The following is a 19418-nucleotide window of genomic DNA, read 5'->3' on the forward strand; positions in this document are numbered from 1 at the left end:
GCCGTGGCATGGTAACAGCATGGTAACACGACACTCGTAACTCGGCCCCCTCCTTTGCAGGGGGGCGTGGTCAGATGCAGCGCATGCAAAGACAGGGTGGAGGAAAGCAAAATAGAGCGAAATGAGGCATGGCTAAAATGCATGATCTGTTTGGTATTTTGAAAAATAAGACGTATAAATATTAGGGCTGTCAAGTTAACGCGTTAATAACGCATGTGTATTTTTTGTCCTCGGCCGCCCCGTAGTTTCAGAGCGCATCGAGTTTAAAATACCATCTACAAGCTGATGCTTACAGCCCCGCTCCTGCCGCCCGCTTGTGGCAGACCACACTTCCACGCTCACCGGCAGGCCCGGACTGGCCATCGGGAGGACCGGGAGGGTGTGTGTATGTGTGTATGTGTGTATGTGTGTATGTGTGTATGTGTGTATGTGTGTATGTGTGGCGCGACTCGCGCGAGCGAGGCACACCTTACGTGTTGTTGTTGTTAGCATCTGGTGCTAGCTAGCTGCTCTAACGGATATAAGGAGCTGTTTCAATGACATTTCGCCGACAACTGCGCCGAGCACTTGGCAGCTCTCCACATTCTCTCACACTCTCACACTCTCACACACACACACACACACACACACACACACACACACACACACACACACACACACACACACACACACACACACACACACACACACACACACACACACACACACACACACACACACACACACACACACACACACACACACACACACACACACACTTTGTATTGTATTAGTGTATGAGAGGTTCCAGGTTGAATTGAGGCGAATATTTGTAATGTTCAGAGGTTGTTGTGTTTAATATTCATGAGAATATTTGTCATTGTTCAAATGATAATAAACAAACATATAAAGCATATTTGTCCACTCATATGTTGATAAGAGTATTAAAAACTTGAAAAATATCCCTCTAAGGTACATTTAGAACAGATAAAAAATGTGCGATTAATTTGCGATTAATCGCGATTAACTATGGACAATCATGCGATTAATCGCGATTAAATATTTTAATCGACTGACAGCCCTAATAAATATACCTTATATAGGAAATGGCCATGACACCTCTCCTTTAATGGGCCGGGCTGGCTCTGTAATGACACCTCCTGCACCTGCAACCTACTGAACCCTTACATGCTTCCTGTAAAATCTACCAAATGACACAAGTTACGTGTAATAATTGGGAAATAAATGCATTTCAAAATAATGTACACACCTAGGCCTACATGTATTATTTAGCGGTGGTGGAAAAAGTACTGACTGAGTTTGAATCCCTTTGTTAGAAAAATTAGGCTATACCTCAAATTATTTAAAAGTAAAAGTCCCGCATTTCAAACCTTAAAAAGGAGGGGTGGTACACTAAAATGTAATTAAACAATACAAAAAGAGAATACAGACCCATTTCCCCCTTTCAGAATGTTTCAATTTTTTTTATTGAATTGCAGCATATTTACACTTTGGTCTTTTTTTGTAGTTAAATTCTTGAGATTTAAAGTAACTAGTGGCTGTTGCTGTCAAATAAAGGGAGTGGGGATCAATCCTACAGTCTGTTTAATAGATGCAGTTTGTTAAAAGGTGCTTTATCCCCCTCTGAAAAGCAGTAGTAGGCTAGCTGAAAGGGAACTTCTAGCTCCTATTTAAAATGCCATTGTTTCTGTTTCTCTTCAATCTTGCCTAATATTTTCTCTTTTATCAGATTGATCCCCAAAAGCAACCGTTTTCGACATACCCATCCATTTGTATCTTAAGAAAATTGCCAACAACTTGAAGTCAATGGAAATATATGGTAAAATATCAAAACACGCAAAACAATGTATACATCCTATCTCAGTCTGTGTATTTGTATGAGTCCTACCTTGATCTTCTTCTGTTTAACTGAAGTTTTTCTGGTTTAGTATTTCTCTTAATATTACATTGAAAAAACTGAACATGCGCAGCCCTGCGCAGCAGCAGCGCTCCTCAGCACTCTGTCGCAGGTATGACGTCATCAGCGTTGGCGGTAATTTGAAAAAGGAGCGTCTGTTGTTATTTTCCGTGATTTGGAGATACATCTCTGACATTTACAAATTATGGTGAGTCGACTCGTCCTTTGACTGATAATTGTAGTGCCAATATGTAAACAATAATGTAAAGGGCGAGGTTTTCACATCAACTATTAATAGAAAAGATCGGCCCTGCGAACTTAAACTAGCTAATGTCAACTTTCAACCTAGCCTACAGCTAACAACACATCAACCATGTACTGACTCTGACAGCATTTTCCGTGCTGTACTAAGTATTCATACTTAAAACAGCATACAAATCGATACATAGTGTCCTCTTTGTGTTCCCGTGTCCAGGCCGAGGTGGAGGCAGGTGTGGCGGCGAAAGAGGCTTTGTCAGAGGCCGCTTTCAGTGAGCTCATGGAGCAGTGTGAGGACCAGTTCACCCAGCTGGAGAAGGTAATGTCTCCCCGGGCTGTGCTTTATACTATGGGCCCGGAAGAGAAGAAGAGGTACAAACTGCAGTCTGTGTCTCTGTGTTGCAGCTTCAGAATGAGATCATACTGTCTGAACCAGATGCATGTGAGAATCCTCAAGACCAGGTGAGATGACTGTACATGCTTCACTTTATATACGTGAATCCCCATGTAACACAGAGGTGGAAGAAGTACTCAGATCTTGTACTTAAGTAAAAGTAAGTACCAGGAATACTCTGTTGCAAGTAAAAGTCCTGCATTCAAAAATGTTACTCAAGTAAAAGTACAAAAGTATTGGCATCAAAATATGTATACTAATAACTAAATTAAATGATGGTAGTGGAGTAAAGTTACTCTATTAACAAACTCCTAATTGTTGTGAGGTAGAAGTACAAAGTTCCAAAACATTGGATCACTCAAGTAAAGTCTTTCAAAATTGTTCTTAAGTACAGTGCTTGAGTAAATGTACTTAGTTACTTTACACCACTGGTAACACATGGAACACCTTGAAGTTGGTGTTCATTTAATTTTTCCGTTTACTTTTTGAAATATCATGGTTACATGAATTTATGACATTTAATTAAAAAGATGTATATAAATACCCTAGACAACACTTTTCACTTGCAAACTTGAAAATCCCTTACATAGACCTTTATTATAATCATAATGTATTTCAAAGGCCTAAACAGGCAATAAAGACTTCCTAACTGGTTGACAATTCACACATTATGAAATACAGGGAAAGGCAGAAGAACAACTTTGACAAATGTTCATCAAACGGTGCTTTTCTGCCACCAATATTCAACCTTTAACACATTCAGGGAAAATGTATAATGTAAACTAAAAGAATGACTTGAATTTAAGGAACTGCAGAGGCCTTTGGAAGAGCACAGTGACGGACACCTAAAAGATGAAATAATACATTTAAGTTATAATACTTTGTAGTACATAAATGTGAAAACAAGCTATACACATTATAGTGATTTTACAATGCTAATATTAGTTCAAAATAGCTGTAAAACTAATGATAAAAATAAGAATTATAACCTTGGTGTAACAAATGTAAAATGCAGACAATGAGAGAGTTTTGTCAAAGCGGCATCCCGTAATGGCTTCAGATGGCAACAACAAGCCATAAGTGTGTTTTTATAAATGTTGACAAACAACGTCAAATTTCAAGCTTGTTTTTTTTTGTACAAAACCAAATATCACTGTGACCTGTACCTCGTCTTCACTGGACAGTTAATCTTAACCAGTCACTCAACTTTTAAAACTAGACTCTAGATTATTCCTAACCTACAGATGTGCTACATTCAGGTTAAGATGTCCCCAAAGAGCAAAAAAGTATTTTTGTAATATTTAATAAAAAATGTCCTTTCACATATTACAAAATATGATCAGCTTATTTATTTTTTATTGAAATGTGTGACATTATTAAATGCAAATAACAACTTAATCCTGCTTAAAAAATGAGATTGATCATTTGTTTCTGTGCATTGCCAAATTTTCAACAGGCAGTAAATCGACTGATGGCAACGGAAGCTGAACTGAAGCAGTGGCTGACAGTGGAGCCTAAATGTAAGTACTCCATTCACACTGTGATAGAAGCTTGAACATATCATAATATATGAATTTACAAAATATCAATATCACAAATTAGTACCACGATTTTATGCCTCAGGTACAGTTTACTTTCATTCCACAACATTTGAAAGGAAATCGTTTAGTCTGCTGTGAAATTGGTGCGATACACATTCGTTTAATCAAGATTTAATATAAGACTTTACTTCATCAAATTGTGATTCCAGGCTTTCAAATCTAATTGAAATTGTTTACCTGCTGTTTCTAATGTGTTAAAATGCACTTCATTATTTTTCTACATCTAGTGCTGTCATCAAATTCAAAAGTTTTACTCAAAGCTGGAAAAGAAGAGGTATGTCTTGAAATGTTACAACATTAAAGAATACTGGAAATTCTGATTTAAATGCTCCAGTAATGCAACCAATGTTTCTTCTTTGTTTTCCACAGATACTCAAACTGTGCTCGGAACTTGAGATGGTTCTTTCTTGCCAGGAAGCAAAGAGAGACAAACTCAAAGAAACCAAAGAACTGTGCGTAAACCTTATGAGTGAAGTTCAGACTTTCTTTTCCTTCCTCAGGGAAAATACTGGAAATGCTTAAACATGGCCTTTCAGAAACGTTCCATTTGTTTAGCTCTGTGTATGAATAATGATAAAAGTCAATGTTTTTCAGTGAACAGAAGTGGTTGGAGGAGAAGCAACAAGTGCTGATAGCTGCCAAGAACCACGTTGAGCGAATACAAATGGAAAAGGGGAAAGCATCAGAGCACAGGTGAGTGTTGCGGAGAAAACACACTAAACAAGAAGGGTTCAAGTTTTGAGATGTGTTTCCACTGGAGGGCAGCCTACCCTGAGAATAGTAGCAGAAATATGAAAAGAGGGAACTAATTCTACCAAACATGTGTGTGTAAACATGCATTCCACAGTATATTACTGGACACCAAAGGAAAAATCCAGAAGTTGAATGTGTACCAGAAGAGGTTGATGGAGTGTCTGTCGGATGTTCTGGAGAAGCACGTCCCTCTGCCTCAGTACGAGCCCAGCACCAACAAGAAGAAGAAGGTGCAGTGTTCCTGTGGCTTTGATGCTCGTTGTGCTTTTGTGTTTACATAAAATACCGGTTCCATTTCTGCTCTACTGCAACTAACCGATTTCTTGTTTTCATTCTCAGAGCAATACCCAGGAGTTTGATAAAGACATGATTTCCCTCAATGAAATTCTCGAGGTGGGTATTGAATCATAACATTATAATAATAATCTTTATTTGTATAGCACCTTTCATACAATAAGTGCAGTTCAAAGTGCTTCACAGTAGACATCTCACAGAAAATTGATATCACATATAGCAGTTACCAGTAAAAGTCCTCAAAACAAACTGAAAATAGCATAGAGTAGACGTATGAAAATTACATTTATATTATAAGCCTTTATGTCCAATTCATTTGATGTACTCTTGCTTCAAGTGAAAGCAGACCATATGAAAAAGCATAACACAGAGTTACAAAGTGCTTCACAATAAATATAATACATTTGATAAGAAACAAAACTTGTATAAGATATAGAACAAGGTAGATATAGAGAATAGCATACAAATAAACGATCAAATAATTGTCAGATTAATAGCAACTAAGCTAGTTCATGGTGAACAGCAGTCCATTCTGCAAACTATCACTACTTTACATGTAGTAAAGTGAAATAGTTTTTTAAAAGGTTTTCTGGTGGCCATGGCATATACCATGCACAAAACATCCTGTATTTAAGAAGAAGAATTGGAGGGATGAAACCCTTCTTTAATGGTCACACATGCAGAGCACACAGCACACACAGTGAAATGTGTTCTCTGCATGTAACCCATCCTAGTACCAGGATTCTAGGATTAGGAGCAGTGGGCAGCTATTGTACAGCGCCCAGGGAGCAATGGGAGTGAGGGGTGTCCGGTGCCTTGCTCAAGGGCACCACGGCAGGGCCCAGGAGGTGAACTGGGACCTCTCCAAGTAGCAGTCCACACTCCATATTTAGCTCTGGTCGGGGACTTGAACCGGCAACCCTACAGCTCACAGTCCAAGCCCCTACTGACTGAGACATCACTTTGTCCCACTTAAAGGTAGGGTAGGTAAGAATGGAGAAACCAGCTCGAGTGCGCTAGAATTTGAAAGTACACAACCGAAAAAAATCTCCCCTTCCTTCAGACTTCCTTACAGAGCCCCTCCTCTAACACACACGAACGCGCACATGACCAATGAGGGCACGAGATAAGTTTGTGCATGAGATGGAAGGCTGACAGGCAGGTAGGCCATCCAATTATCTGCCACGGTCCGAGGTTTTTACAGCACCACGGCTTCCACAGATGAAATATTTGTATATATTTATTGTCAAAGCATTTCATTTATTCATTGCTATCGGGACGTTAAGAGCATTCCATGGAATATAACAAAAATGTTTCTGAAGTGAATTACCTACCCTACCTTTAAATATATATATATATATAAATTCAACCTATATCAATTGAACTGTCTGTGTAAATGCCTGCAAACTTTATAAATTGATTCACATGGCCCCATTACTTAACCCTATTCTCCCTCTGTCTTCTGTAACCCCACAGCTGCTCATGAACAAGACTCTGAACACACCACACGACCCCTATATTACCATAGACAACACATTCTGGCCCCCGTACATAGAGCTGCTGCTCCGCTATGGCATCGCAGTGAGGCACCAAGAGAGTAACTTCAAGATCCGCCTGGAAACATTTCTTTGAGGCAGTGGTGCACGAGGCTTCTCAAGCACCACTCATCTGCCAGTGTTTGAAAGCTTGAGGCTGCTTGCACAGTTCAAAGTGTACACTCATTATGTATGTGTGTGTGTGTGTGTGTGTGTGTGTGTGTGTGTGTGTGCAAGCTGATATGAAGAATAACTGCTAGGATAGCTATGAGGCTAGGAATTCAATGTAGTGTGTCACACCTAATATTTTTATATTAGGTAACTATTTAAATGCATTTGACAAAACACTCTCAATTTCATGTTAACTTACTCAATAGTGTTAAAGATATTTTCTTAACTACATATTTCCTTCAATCCTATTTTTGAGTTGATATTGATGATTAAACATTGCCATTGCTAAGTAATGAATGTTTGTAGTCATGTCTTTAAATTCAGTTTCATTCAAAGTTTTGCAAATGTACTGTGACACTGAAGCCTTAAAATGCCTAAATGGTGTATTGCATGTGTATACAGATTTGATATATGTTATTGTTCAATACAATTTGTAACTGCAGTTGTGTGTGGTGAATTCAAAGATTATTTTAAAACTTTTGTTTTAGGCAGCCAGTAGGTGGCTTGCCAGTCAAAATGTTGGGATAAAGTTTGATTCTATATAATAATTATTTTATGAATATGTAAAACTTCATAAGAAGCTCAGTGCGTCAGAGCGTCTATGGTCAGAGCACGTCAGAGCTGTTGTCCAATCAGGTGCATCCGCCGCGTCAGCTTTAGGATTCCTGTGGGCGGAGAGGGGATTCCGGTTCCGGGTGTTTTCATATCCCACTCGGAGGCGTTCATCTCTCTGATTATGGTATGTTATCATAAACGTATTTCTATAGAAGACGGATTAAAGTAAAGTTATTTTGATTAAGGAGGTCCAACAGTTGTCGTGAACATGGCGACCCGCTCGGAGAGAGAAAAGTCCCTAAAACTCAACGAGCAGCACCAGGCCATCCTGTCCAAAATGCTGAGAGAGGAAGACAACAAGTACTGCGCTGACTGCGAGGCGAAAGGTGCGACTTACACATTATCGACATTTTTTCCACGACACTAGACAAAGTTAACATTTCCACTCAGAAAAAGCCGCTAACGCTGTATAACAATGTAGCATCTTCGCTAGTTAGCTTGGCTAAGCTAACCCGCTACTGTGTAACCGGCTAAGGCTAGTCAGCTGACATCTCTTCCCTTTAGCAAAACTAAGTAGCTAACTAGCAAGCTAACTTCTCTAAATCTACTCAAGCTCATCGGCCACAGTGCCTCTCCCTCACCGCCGCCTGCAGCTCCTCGCTCTGGGGTTTTACGAGCGTTTTGCGAACTGTGTCAGATCCACATCAGGAGCCTGACTCTTTCTCTTGTTATGTCATTGTTAAAGAATGCAGAGCCTGCTTTTGGCTCTTGAAGTCTCTGCAAGATCGTGCATGCTTAAGGTTTCTTCAGGTTTCTGTCTATCTATGGTTTCTGCAGACATCTATCCATATTTAATTCACAATCTTTCTTTTATCAGGTCCAAGATGGGCATCCTGGAATCTGGGAGTATTTATGTGCATCCGGTGTGCTGGCATCCACAGGAATCTGGGAGTACACATATCCAGAGTCAAATCAGTCAACCTGGACCAATGGACCTCAGAACAAATGCAGGTACTGTTTTGATCCTGTGTGTACTTATGTTTGATTACAGAAGAGGTGGCCTTTTATTATATGAATAACTAATCACTCACGCAAAGTCTCCAAGTAAGACATTATTGCAACATCTTTGTTGTATAGGAAGTAAGGAGGGATTTCAGTAACGCTTTATCTTGGCACATCTGTTCTCTATTGACAGCCAGACTTTCCATTTCAGTGCCTCAGATCTGTTACAATACTGTGCATTTCCATTATTACGAGGCTCTCTGAATAATTATCCCAAAAATGTTGATGACTTGCGAGACACAGATTATAAAAAGAATAGTCAATGTGTGAGAGATCTTAGTCTCTAGCATCTAGATTCAAATGTACTGGATCATAGACTTCCCATAATGAACATTGAAAGAAATTGTCATTAAGCCTTATTCATGTAATTTGCAAGTTACCATAATTACCAGTTCTGACTTGAAAATGACTGCTTACATGAGCATCCAAGTCCTTATTAAAGCTAAAAATCCAATTTATGCCACTTCTCATTACAACATTTAGTTAACTGTTTTAACTAATTACAGAAATCTCACATGCACTGTTTTCCAAGGAAATTAAATCCAGATTTGAGACTCTTTCCACCTGTACCCCAGTCTTCCTCTCAGCCTGCTTAGTGTATGTCCACCTGTCTTACTCATGGATGTACAAAGAGAACTGGATACAGCACTGGAAACCTGTTCAGTGGTGCATGAAGCCAAAATGGCTCCACTTACCAATATAAAATTACCCAGGTCTTCCGCATTCGTAGGGCCCTTAGAGCAAGCAAGTGCACTAGAGTCAAAGCCTGATGCGCCTCATTGTGGCTTTTTCCAACTCCACAGCCCAAGTTTAAAGGTCACCTGTTATGCAAAATCCACTTTTTCATGTATTTTATACATAAACATGTGTCCCCTCTGCGTTGAGAGATCCTGAACGTTTCAGGAAAAAATATTTGCTCTCTTTTTGTCCCGCCCACTTTATCACCTGAATCTCCTCCTTGAGCACCATTGTGTTCTTTTATACCAAATATCTCTCAGAGGGGCGTGGGGAGTGGCTCCTTATTTTCATCTAAAGTAACAGACCCAGAATCAGCACTTTTGAAACAGGGCTGAAACAGAGGGGTTTATGGGATGCTACAATGCACGATCTGTTTGGTATTTGGAGCCAAACACATCAGAGACATGTTTCGTATATATCTGAGAACTATAATATATTGATGAAAAACTGCTATCTATTAATAATTTTGAAGCAATTAAATCCAAGCCATGATAACCCTAGTGACATTATCAGGGTCTCTTATGTGAGAATTATGTTTTCACAGGCTGAATCGTACTCTCTGTGATGAGCAAACTAATCATCATGTGTAAAATCGATGTTGAAATATCCAGCATGCATATATGAACAGAATTTGCTTTCTATTTACCAATCTGTCATTCCTTTTTTCAGAGTATACAGGATATGGGTAACACCAATGGCAGGCGGCTTTATGAGGCCAACCTTCCAGAAAGCTTCAGAAGACCTCAAACAGACCAGTATCCTTCACTATGAGCAGACACCCTTAACTTAAACATGTCATACTGCTTATACCAAAGCTATTCATATTTGTCTTGCTTGTTGCCTATTTTTCTCTTAACTCTGACCTTAGAGCAGTGGAATTCTTCATCAGGGATAAATATGAGAAGAAGAAATACTACAGCAAGAATGTGACCAATGGAAGCAGTGTATGTATTATGGGTTACTTTTTCAGCTTTATACGCCTGCCTTTTAAAAAAATTGTGAAAACACTTTAACAGACTATTTGTAAAACTTTTTTTTTCTGTTGTTCATTTTGAGTTTATTTTGTTTTCCAGCCAAAAGATGCTAAGAAAGAGAAGGAGCCGGACCGAGGAAGCAAGGTGTCATCTTACACTAAGGTAAGTTTATCACACATTATTTTGTGAGTACATGTGTGGAAACACGATATTCAGCATTGTCCCAAATTGAGTTTGCCTTACATGTTACTACTCCATTCCTTCTAAAGAGTGAAGAGCCCAGGCCAGTCCCCAAAATCAGCCCCGCTAAGACTTCAGAACCACCTGTGAACCTACTAGGCCTTGGTGAGTATCTCACTTGTGTTACTGGAAAATAAAAAACGTCTGAAAGGTGCCAACCGAGTGAGATATTTATGGTGGAATAAGGCTAAACGGGGCTTCAGCTTGTAATTGTTTTCCTTTTATTGCCAGTTCGGCAGATCTAATAAATAAATGAATCACTGTAAACTCATTGAGCCTGGATTTAGATGTTATACAGGCTCAAGGTGCTGTGTAATTTAAGATGAAGGATATTTACTATGTACTTAATTTGACTGTATATATATATATATTGAGTTGCCTGTTTTTCTTGGTGTACCAGGCTGACGCTGCGGCAGGTTATTGCTGTGGACATGTAACTTTCCATTCCTCGCAGCAGGACATAATGGCACTCAACCAAGATATTGTGGTTGTTTAAGGCAGAGACCATGACTGTGTCTGTTGTCTCTGTAGGCTGGATGTGTAATAATAGAGAAAGCAGTTTGAGAGAAAATGTCACCGCTGCTCTTTCAGATTCAGATTTGAGCAGCTGTGTACTGTGACAGGCAGTAGACTAACCATCTCTGAGCTGCTCTGATCTCAGATTCAGAACTGTACTTATTTTTTAAAGTTGATTTTAATGCACTTCTCCTTTTGCTGTACATTAAAACTTTGCACCAGTGAAATACTGCAAGACTCTTTAGCGAGGAAGTGCTAAAACTGCTGACTCAGTCACAGACGACTGACTTCTTGTTTATCTACATCTAGTTTTGGAGCTTTTCACTTTTGAGGAACAAAGGAATAAATGGTTCATAACATTGGTTGCTTTGGTTTCCCCTTTCCTGTAGTGTGTGATATAGGTGTTGGTGCATAGAAGTGGTCTGCAAAGGCTAACTTGCTGACTTTTCAATGCTGTCAAATAGATTTCTTTTAGGAAAGGTGCCTTATTCCAGGGTGTTTTCCAGCAATTATTTAATAAATAGGTGTATTGTAGAGCAACCACAGTTTATCACATCATGGATTAACCGTAAACGATTGTGCTGCAAAGGGTAGATGAAGAGGAACAGTTTGACTCATCATGAAAGAGGCATAACCTGATCACAGCCGCTCACCGCAGATGTATGCTAAACATGCAAAATATTACTTTCAGTGTTCAAGTGGCAGTTATTAGGATATTCCAGAGTGTGTTGCTACTCATGGTGAAACAGTGGGTTGTTACTACAGGTTATTGTATGTGTGTTATGGTTGTGTACTTGTCTATTTATCCTTTCAATTAAATAACTCGGATATAAATGACTTTATCTTGATACTTCAGGGTATTGTGCATAATTACTTCAATATAGCAATTCCATTTATAGTTTTAAGTAGGATGAGGAATTAATGCTACTAATAGACTTTGAGGGTCATAGCATTATTTGGATGTTTACTGTTATTTTGGTTTTTTGGCCAATAAGCTGATTCATTTTATTGTACCAACCGTCATGCTTACTGTGCTCTGCAGCAGTGGGAGGGCGGTGCAGTTAAATACAAAACATAATCTCACCTTAGCAAACATAAGCTCTGTTTGTTTTACACACCTTCGTACAGCTATTACACAACAACAAATTATCTTTCATAAGTTCTCAGTGAATACAGGTAGAATATCATTGGGAGGTGAGTAACGCTGCGTTGAGTGAAAACAGACTCTGTTGTTTTTCTCAACCTACTGCGTGTTTGTTTCCACCGGTAAAACCTGTTTTCTTTTCACCTTTCTGTCGCAGACATACCAACAGCTGCAGCAACTAACAATGGTAGCATAAGCACAAGCCAGAACAACAATGACCTGGATATATTCGGCCCGATGGTCTCAAACCCTCTCCCCGCCTCCTCCTCCGTAGCTCAGTTTCCTCAGGTAAAGTCCATGAAGAGTTCTTCCGTCCAGATTGCTAATGATTAATTTCTGAATATTGCTTATGAGCGCTTGTAATAGTCGTGCGGTTGTAAAACTTAAATTAAGTGTGCAGTGGAAAATAAAAAGTCAAATGATAACTAACAGCATAAACAGCCCACAAGACGGCAACACCGATTCAGAGAGACAGTAAAGACGGCCGGACATAAAAATAATGTAGCAATCATTTGGCTAAACATTTAAATAAGGCTGCAATCAATTAATATTGATTAATTTGTTCATACTATTTTGATTAATGATTTATTCAAACGTAATCTGGGTGGCTGAAACTCCGAGGTGAGGTTTTTAAATGTTTTGTCAGTCCATAAATCAGATATTTATTGATGGGAAAAAAAGAAATGCAGGTAATCTTCACATTTCAGAGGATAAGAAACAACATGTTTTGCCATTTTTGCATAAAATGTTACTGCAACCATTAAAAAACCTTAAAATATTAGTTTTAATTATATTTCTGTTGAGCAACTAGATGATCTTAGATGATAAGTTGGTCATTGCAACTCTATTAAACATGTATTCATGATATCCCTTTGTTATTGCTCTGTCACAACACAGTTAGCATTGAACACATGATTTATTAGATCTCTGTGTTTTGATTATGGCTGTGCCAGCTCCTAACAGCTTACCTACAGGCCACATCTGAAATCTGGAGCATTAGTATGCAGGGCAGGCCATTATCACTATACTAATTAATATAAAAAACATGGACAGCATTCTATCAAATTAAACAAACAGCTGATTGATGTATGGCATACATTAAAGATATCGTAAACTTTAATTAAATGTAATTCAATTTAATATGTTGATGATAATCTGTGAATGATTTGAAACCTGCTCTGTCAGAACAGCCCTGGGAGGGAACCGTTGACTATTTTCTTTAAACTGCAGATGCCGAGTACATCACTGTTGTTCCATACAATCTTTTCCACCCGTCAGGTGAGCTCCAGTAACGCGGCCAGCCCTCCCACACAAACCCCAGCGGCGGCGGGGGGGGGGAGCCAGCTCGGGGTCAGGGCAGGGGGACCTGGACCTGTTCAGCGACAGCAGCAGCTCCACTAAGACTGAAGACGGGGCCAAGAAGCCGCTGTCCAAGGACTCCATCCTGTCCCTGTATGGAACCAACAGCATGTCCCAACAGGTGCCCGCTGGTGAGGACGCACACCTTTTGAAATGATGACAGCTGACTCATTTCTTTGCAATTTCCAGACGTAATCATTTTGTAATTGTAATGTTATAATTACTCTACATTTCTCAATACCTTTTTAGAACTGTAAATGCCTTTTGCACAAGACTATTAGAACATAAGAGTTCACGGTTTTCCTCGCATCCAAACAAGAACCGTGCCGAAAAATGGCAGCAGTTTTCTCGAGAAATCCTAGATAAGATGCTCCTTCTTTTCCTATAAACAAATATAGGAAATAAAAATAACATGTGGCCCAAACTCACTGCCTTCATGACAACATTATACTTCCCGTTTACATATTTTAAAGCCTCTAAGTAATAGAAACTGTTGTTCCAAAACGTAGGGTCCCAGTTTTGTCGGATGGGTGTTCCAGAGGGTCAGACATGGTAAACTTCTGGGCCAGAAATGTTCCTTACCTAGAAATGGCTGGGATCTGTGTTTGTTCCACAAGGAGCAAGTAGATACTTCCTTGTATGTCCCACTGATCTTCCCAACTTCCTCTCCTGGTTAAGAGGCTCCTTTAACAAACACACTTGAAACACATGTTTGTTTGCATAATACTCCTCTCTCTGTTTTGCATATCTTCCCTCAGCCGGCATGTTCATGGGCCCCTCCCAGATGCAGTTTCCTGTGCAGGCTGCTGGAGGTTATCAGGCCTTCCCTGGCATGGGCACGGCCATGCCGCCTACAACCGTCATGGGCGCCATGATGGGGCCCAGTCCAGGCATGATGGTCGGGATGACGATGCCTAATGGCTTCATGGGGAATGCGCAGGCTGGCGGAGTGATGGGCATGGCGCCGAGGATGATGGGACCACAGGGCGGGGCGATGCCTGCAGGCATGGTGCCGGCTCAGGGCATGTACGCCATCCAGCCCGGGCAGCAGGGGCAGTGGAACATGGGTCAGGTAGGAGAAGTCCTCGAGCTTTGTTGGTTACTGATGCTTCCTAAAGGGTTATTTGAGATTGAAGGATGTGGGCTTTAGTGGCATCTAGTGGTGAGGTTGCAAATTGCAACCCACTTCCAAGCATGTATTAGAACTACGACAGCATTCGGCTAACAAAAGACATTAAACAGCCCTGCTAGAGGTAGAGTTTGGTTTCTTCATTTTTAGGCTACTTTATAAAAATGGTTAATGCCGTGTAGAGGACCTGCTCCGTATGCACATATATAGGGTTTACTTTAAGGTAAAGAAAATAAATGTTTTTGTTAGTTTATTTTTAGTTGCAGTTGACTTTACAATAATAACATAGCTATGAATACTATTCTATTCTAATTATGCTAATAGGTCCCCTCAATCCTACACACTGAACTTCATGTGTGTCTGTCAGGAGTGATTAGTTTCACATGTGACCACATCCAGCTATGATAATGCATTGTACACATTAGTAGTGCATTGTGAAGCGCTTTACTATACAGGATGTGGACAGAGCATACAGCAGCCACAAGGGGGCAGCACAAGCAGGGCTTTAAAGCGAAATAAGTACTGTCAAAAAGGCGTATTCATACGAGGAAAAACTCAATTTCAAGTCTGCAGTTAGAAGACACTTAGCACCCACAATGTAAATCACAAAATAAATGAAATGGCTGCACACTGCTATAAAAAATGTAAATCAGAATACCTTTATTCGTCCCACAGAGGGGAAATGTGCAATGAAGATTACATTTTAGGGGAAACAGCCTGAGAAACCTCATAGAAAGAGATTCAAAGTAATGTTTGACCTTGGTGTGTTCATGTAGAACAACATGGATGCTACAGAGAAGATGTTTTGCATTTCTTGTATTTGCATGACAAACAAAGAGAAAAAGAAACCAAACAAGTAAGCAATGAAATGTTTACAAAATATCAGACCAGTTTTCCAGTTATTCATGTTTCCAGTCAGGAACTTGTTTTTCTGATCATTCCGGTCCCACATGCCCTATCTCACAATCTAAATTCAGTGGAAAACATCCTTTTAACTCTTTATTATTAAACTCCTGAACACTACTAAGTAGACTCGGGACAGGTTAGAATTGAATATTACAGGTTTCCAGCACTTTCCTCTAGTGTTAATACAGATCTATCTCACATCCTCAGGTGAATCAGCAGATGTCCGGGTTGGCCCTGAACGGTGCGGGGGGCCAGATGGCTTTCGCTCAGCCTCCCTCAGCTATGGGTGGGTGGGCCGCCAACGGATCTGGCCAGACCCTGAGCACACAGCTATGGAAGTGAGCCTTTGAGCGAGCCGTCAGTCGGGCAGAGTAAAAGTCGAGGTTTCAGAAAGTGCAAAATATATCTTGTGCTTCTCTGCTCCTCACAGTGAACTGATGCCCATTTCCAGCCTTCAGAACATGAAAATTGTATCTCCTTTTTTTTTCCTTCTCCCTTTCTCTGTCTCTCTTTCTCTCTATTGTGTGAGTGGATTGGGAGTCCTACAGGAGTACAGCCTGGCAGCTTCTGCCTGTCGTATGGTTTTTGATCATAACTTTTATTTTCCTTTTTTGGAAAAAAAAAAAAAATGACAAGGAAATAACAGTACCAACAAAAATGATATCGACATATCGGAAAAGCTGCAGGACCAGTTGCACAAGCTTTTATTGTATCACTGTATCATTATAAGAATATAGAACATTTAAATGAATAGTATTTAACGGGAGAGAAACGATGACTATCAAGTCTGTCAGTACAGCTCCCAAATGTACAGCGCTGTATAACCTTCTTTTAAAGTACTTGTGGTTCCCCTATCAAATTAAAGTGATAATAAATGACTTGCTTTGATGCGTCTTCTATAATTAATATGTAACACGTTTTTATTGGCTTGAAATAGAATTATTTTTGTGTTGAGGTTTGGTGTAAAAGGAGCACTGTATCCAAAAGTAATAATTCGTATATCAAAAACTCACCCGTGCAAGCCTGAATTTCTGAAGAACACTTTTTTTTTCCTTTCATGGCTCCACAGTGAATGAATAATCAAGAAACAGACAACATTCTTTACAATTAGAGGTCATTTGATCCCATGTTTAACAAAAGTAAATCTTATATCTGCTGATTCTTTTTATTCCAAGTGGACGTTTATTCACAAATTCAAGGTAATACAGCGTGAGCAGTTCCTATACAAGGATCTTCTAAATCTCAAACTTGTTAGCAGTCAGGAGATTTTATGTTCTAATGTACAGTAAGTTATTTCCATGTTTATGTTAACTACTACAACCTTAGCAGTGCCAATGAATAGTATGATGGTTTATTTTGAATGCAAGTATAATATAATGCTTAACCTTTGCCGACTTAACCAACAAGTGATGGTACAGTGTTGGTAGTTCAAGTACTGCATTCATGTAATTGGCTGCACTGTAAATTCAGGGATAGAAAAAAATATACCTGCAGGGACACAATCACATTTATTATCATACATAATACTTGCCCGAAATCTGATCCATGTTTCAACAGGGGCACTGAAACTAACTATCACAGCAGTTTACTGTACATTGGGTTAAAAACTGCGTACCTTTGAAAACAAACAAGATGTATAGATGACAAAAGATAATTGCAATAACTCACCCAAACTTTAAAACAACATTCTACACATTGTGCAAAACTAAAAGAGCCTTTTTGAAAACTTCACTATAAAATACTTCAACATGGTGTTTTGACGATGGAGATGAAGGTGCATGCAGCTTCTGAAGATCCATCCATCTCAGTGTTAAGTGTAGACTCACTGGCCACTTTATCAGGTACTCCTGTTCAACTGCTCGTAATATCACAAATCTCTTATCAGCCAATCACATGGCAGCAATCAATGCATTTAGGCATGGTCAAGATGACCTGGTGAAGTTCAAACAGAGCATCAAGATGGAACAAAGGTTGTTGGTGCCAGACCGGCTGGTCTGAGTATTTCAGAAACTGCTGATCTACTGGGATTTTCACGCACGAAAAAGGGAAAATATCCAAAATGTCTTGTTGATGCCAGATGTCAGAGAAGAATGGCCATACTGGTTCAGGGTGATAGAAAGCAACAGTTATGTTAACAGTTATGTGGTCTTCTGCATACCGTCGGTATGCAGAATACCATCTCTGAACACACAACTCATGGAACTTTGAAGCAGATAGGCTACAGCAGCAGAAGACATCACCAGGTGCCACTCCTGTCAGCTAAGAACAGGAAACTGAGCCAAGATTTGCATGCGCTCACCAAAATTGGACAATATAATATTGCAACAAGTCCTCCAACTCATACGACCAAATAGGTCGATTGTTTAAGTGATAATTACGACCTATAATCACGTTTTAAAGTGTTCGACCTCTAGTGCTCCTGTTGACTGCAAACGCTCCGGAGGGTCGTATATTCACAAATAACCCTCTCTGGAAAATACTAAATTGCAGAATAGTTTGGCCATTAAAATGCTTTTTGATTAGATTTCTAGCGAGAAGTGTATATTGAACTTTTAGAATCCACGTCCAGTGGATGTGTAGGATCTATAGTTTGATAGATATTACGAAGATGATTTGAGGTCTCGCCAGTAAAACGTGTAACGGCAGCGTCCATGTAAAGTTAGCGTCAACCCTCACGGGGTGAAAACAGTATTTCCGGTCTCGAAGTTTTCATAATAAAACCGTATTCCCCTCACTGTCAAATAATTGTAAAGCTATATCTGCAGTACTCATCTACTAAAAAAACATGTTTATCCTTGTCAATTACACGATATTAATTGGTTTAAATTGTGTACAATGCTTTTGTGTTTTTCCCATAGATTTTTCTCTTTCGATTCTGAGAAACACATTTTTTTTTTCAGAGGTTTTGATAGGCTAAAACATCGAACTACCCATAATCCTGGATGTTTTAGCCGCAATGCACGTTGGGATATAGTGTTTATGCGATGTGAATTTTTTTTTTTTTAAATACTTTAATCCGAGTGTGCTTGCTTTTCTCTTTGGAAGTCATCACATACTTCTAGACAAACTGGAAGAACTGCCGCCGAAACTGATACGTGACGTGGATCATAAATTAAACAACATCTTCAATTTCTCTTCACACAATACGTCTCCTTGCAGTATCAACACTAATTCGGCTGACTTTTATATTTGATCCAATTGGTAAATAGGCTGTATTTACACCATAACGGTGCACAGAGCTAGACAAGGACTAGTTTTTAAAGATATTACAGATTTTTCTTTGAATTAAAGAATGTAAATACTGAGTTGAGAGAATAGTCAGGGGTTCTATTTCGTCCCTACTGACCGCCAGAAGCGGTGCTTTAGCACTGGATATGTCCATCGTGCGCATGCGCAGCTCGAGTACAAATAACAAAGTCACCTGTGACCCACGTGACTAAGAGGAGAGTCCATTACTGCCCTCCAGGTGGCAGTATTGTCACATGTGGAAAGTCGGGGGTAGAAAAGCTTCACAATTTGCAGAACTTTTAAAATGTTTAGAGAGATAACAACACTACACGCCATATCATGGTCAGCACAGATAGTCACTTTAGCTGAGGCGTTTTTCTGCTGAGTCACACTTGTGGGCTTGTAGAGAAGAGACTGGGAAAAATTTACATTTAGGGTCATCTTATGTCAGAGTTGCTTGATCTGTCTTTAGTACTCTAGTTGAGTTAAAAGTCTACCACCATTGTTGCCCCCAATGTCAAGGTCAAAACCATAAGCTCTATCTCACCTATATTTGACATTTTTGAAAGACACAGTTCAATTTAAATATTGAACGACTAGCAACATCTACATAGTGCTTATCATGTGAAAAGTGTATTCATTCTGTCATTGCACTGATAATAAC

The 19418-nt window shown here is 39.5% G+C and overlaps 2 protein-coding genes across 2 annotated transcripts; both read left to right on the forward strand.

The window, feature by feature from the left end:
- The first annotated feature begins 1983 nt into the window (after window positions 1–1983).
- On the forward strand, window positions 1984–7200 carry cenpk (centromere protein K). The gene is made up of 10 exons (XM_034120397.1): window positions 1984–2105; window positions 2373–2474; window positions 2561–2617; window positions 4006–4069; window positions 4378–4424; window positions 4520–4602; window positions 4745–4843; window positions 4998–5133; window positions 5243–5296; window positions 6674–7200. Exons 1-10 carry the CDS (start codon window positions 2103–2105, stop codon window positions 6827–6829), a joined length of 801 nt encoding a protein of 266 aa, XP_033976288.1. The 5' UTR covers window positions 1984–2102; the 3' UTR covers window positions 6830–7200.
- Window positions 7201–7562: 362 nt separating this feature from the next.
- On the forward strand, window positions 7563–16414 carry LOC117474555 (stromal membrane-associated protein 1-like). Its single transcript, XM_034120395.1, is given in 11 exon segments — window positions 7563–7844; window positions 8336–8469; window positions 9928–10013; window positions 10127–10202; window positions 10332–10394; window positions 10502–10577; window positions 12290–12420; window positions 13411–13463; window positions 13465–13622; window positions 14250–14563; window positions 15734–16414. Coding segments are annotated over 11 exon segments (1344 nt in total). The 5' UTR covers window positions 7563–7726; the 3' UTR covers window positions 15869–16414.
- Window positions 16415–19418: the final 3004 nt, after the last annotated feature.

Source organism: Trematomus bernacchii, unplaced genomic scaffold, assembly GCF_902827165.1.
Source record: "Trematomus bernacchii unplaced genomic scaffold, fTreBer1.1, whole genome shotgun sequence".
In the NCBI taxonomy this organism is placed as follows: domain Eukaryota; kingdom Metazoa; phylum Chordata; class Actinopteri; order Perciformes; family Nototheniidae; genus Trematomus; species Trematomus bernacchii.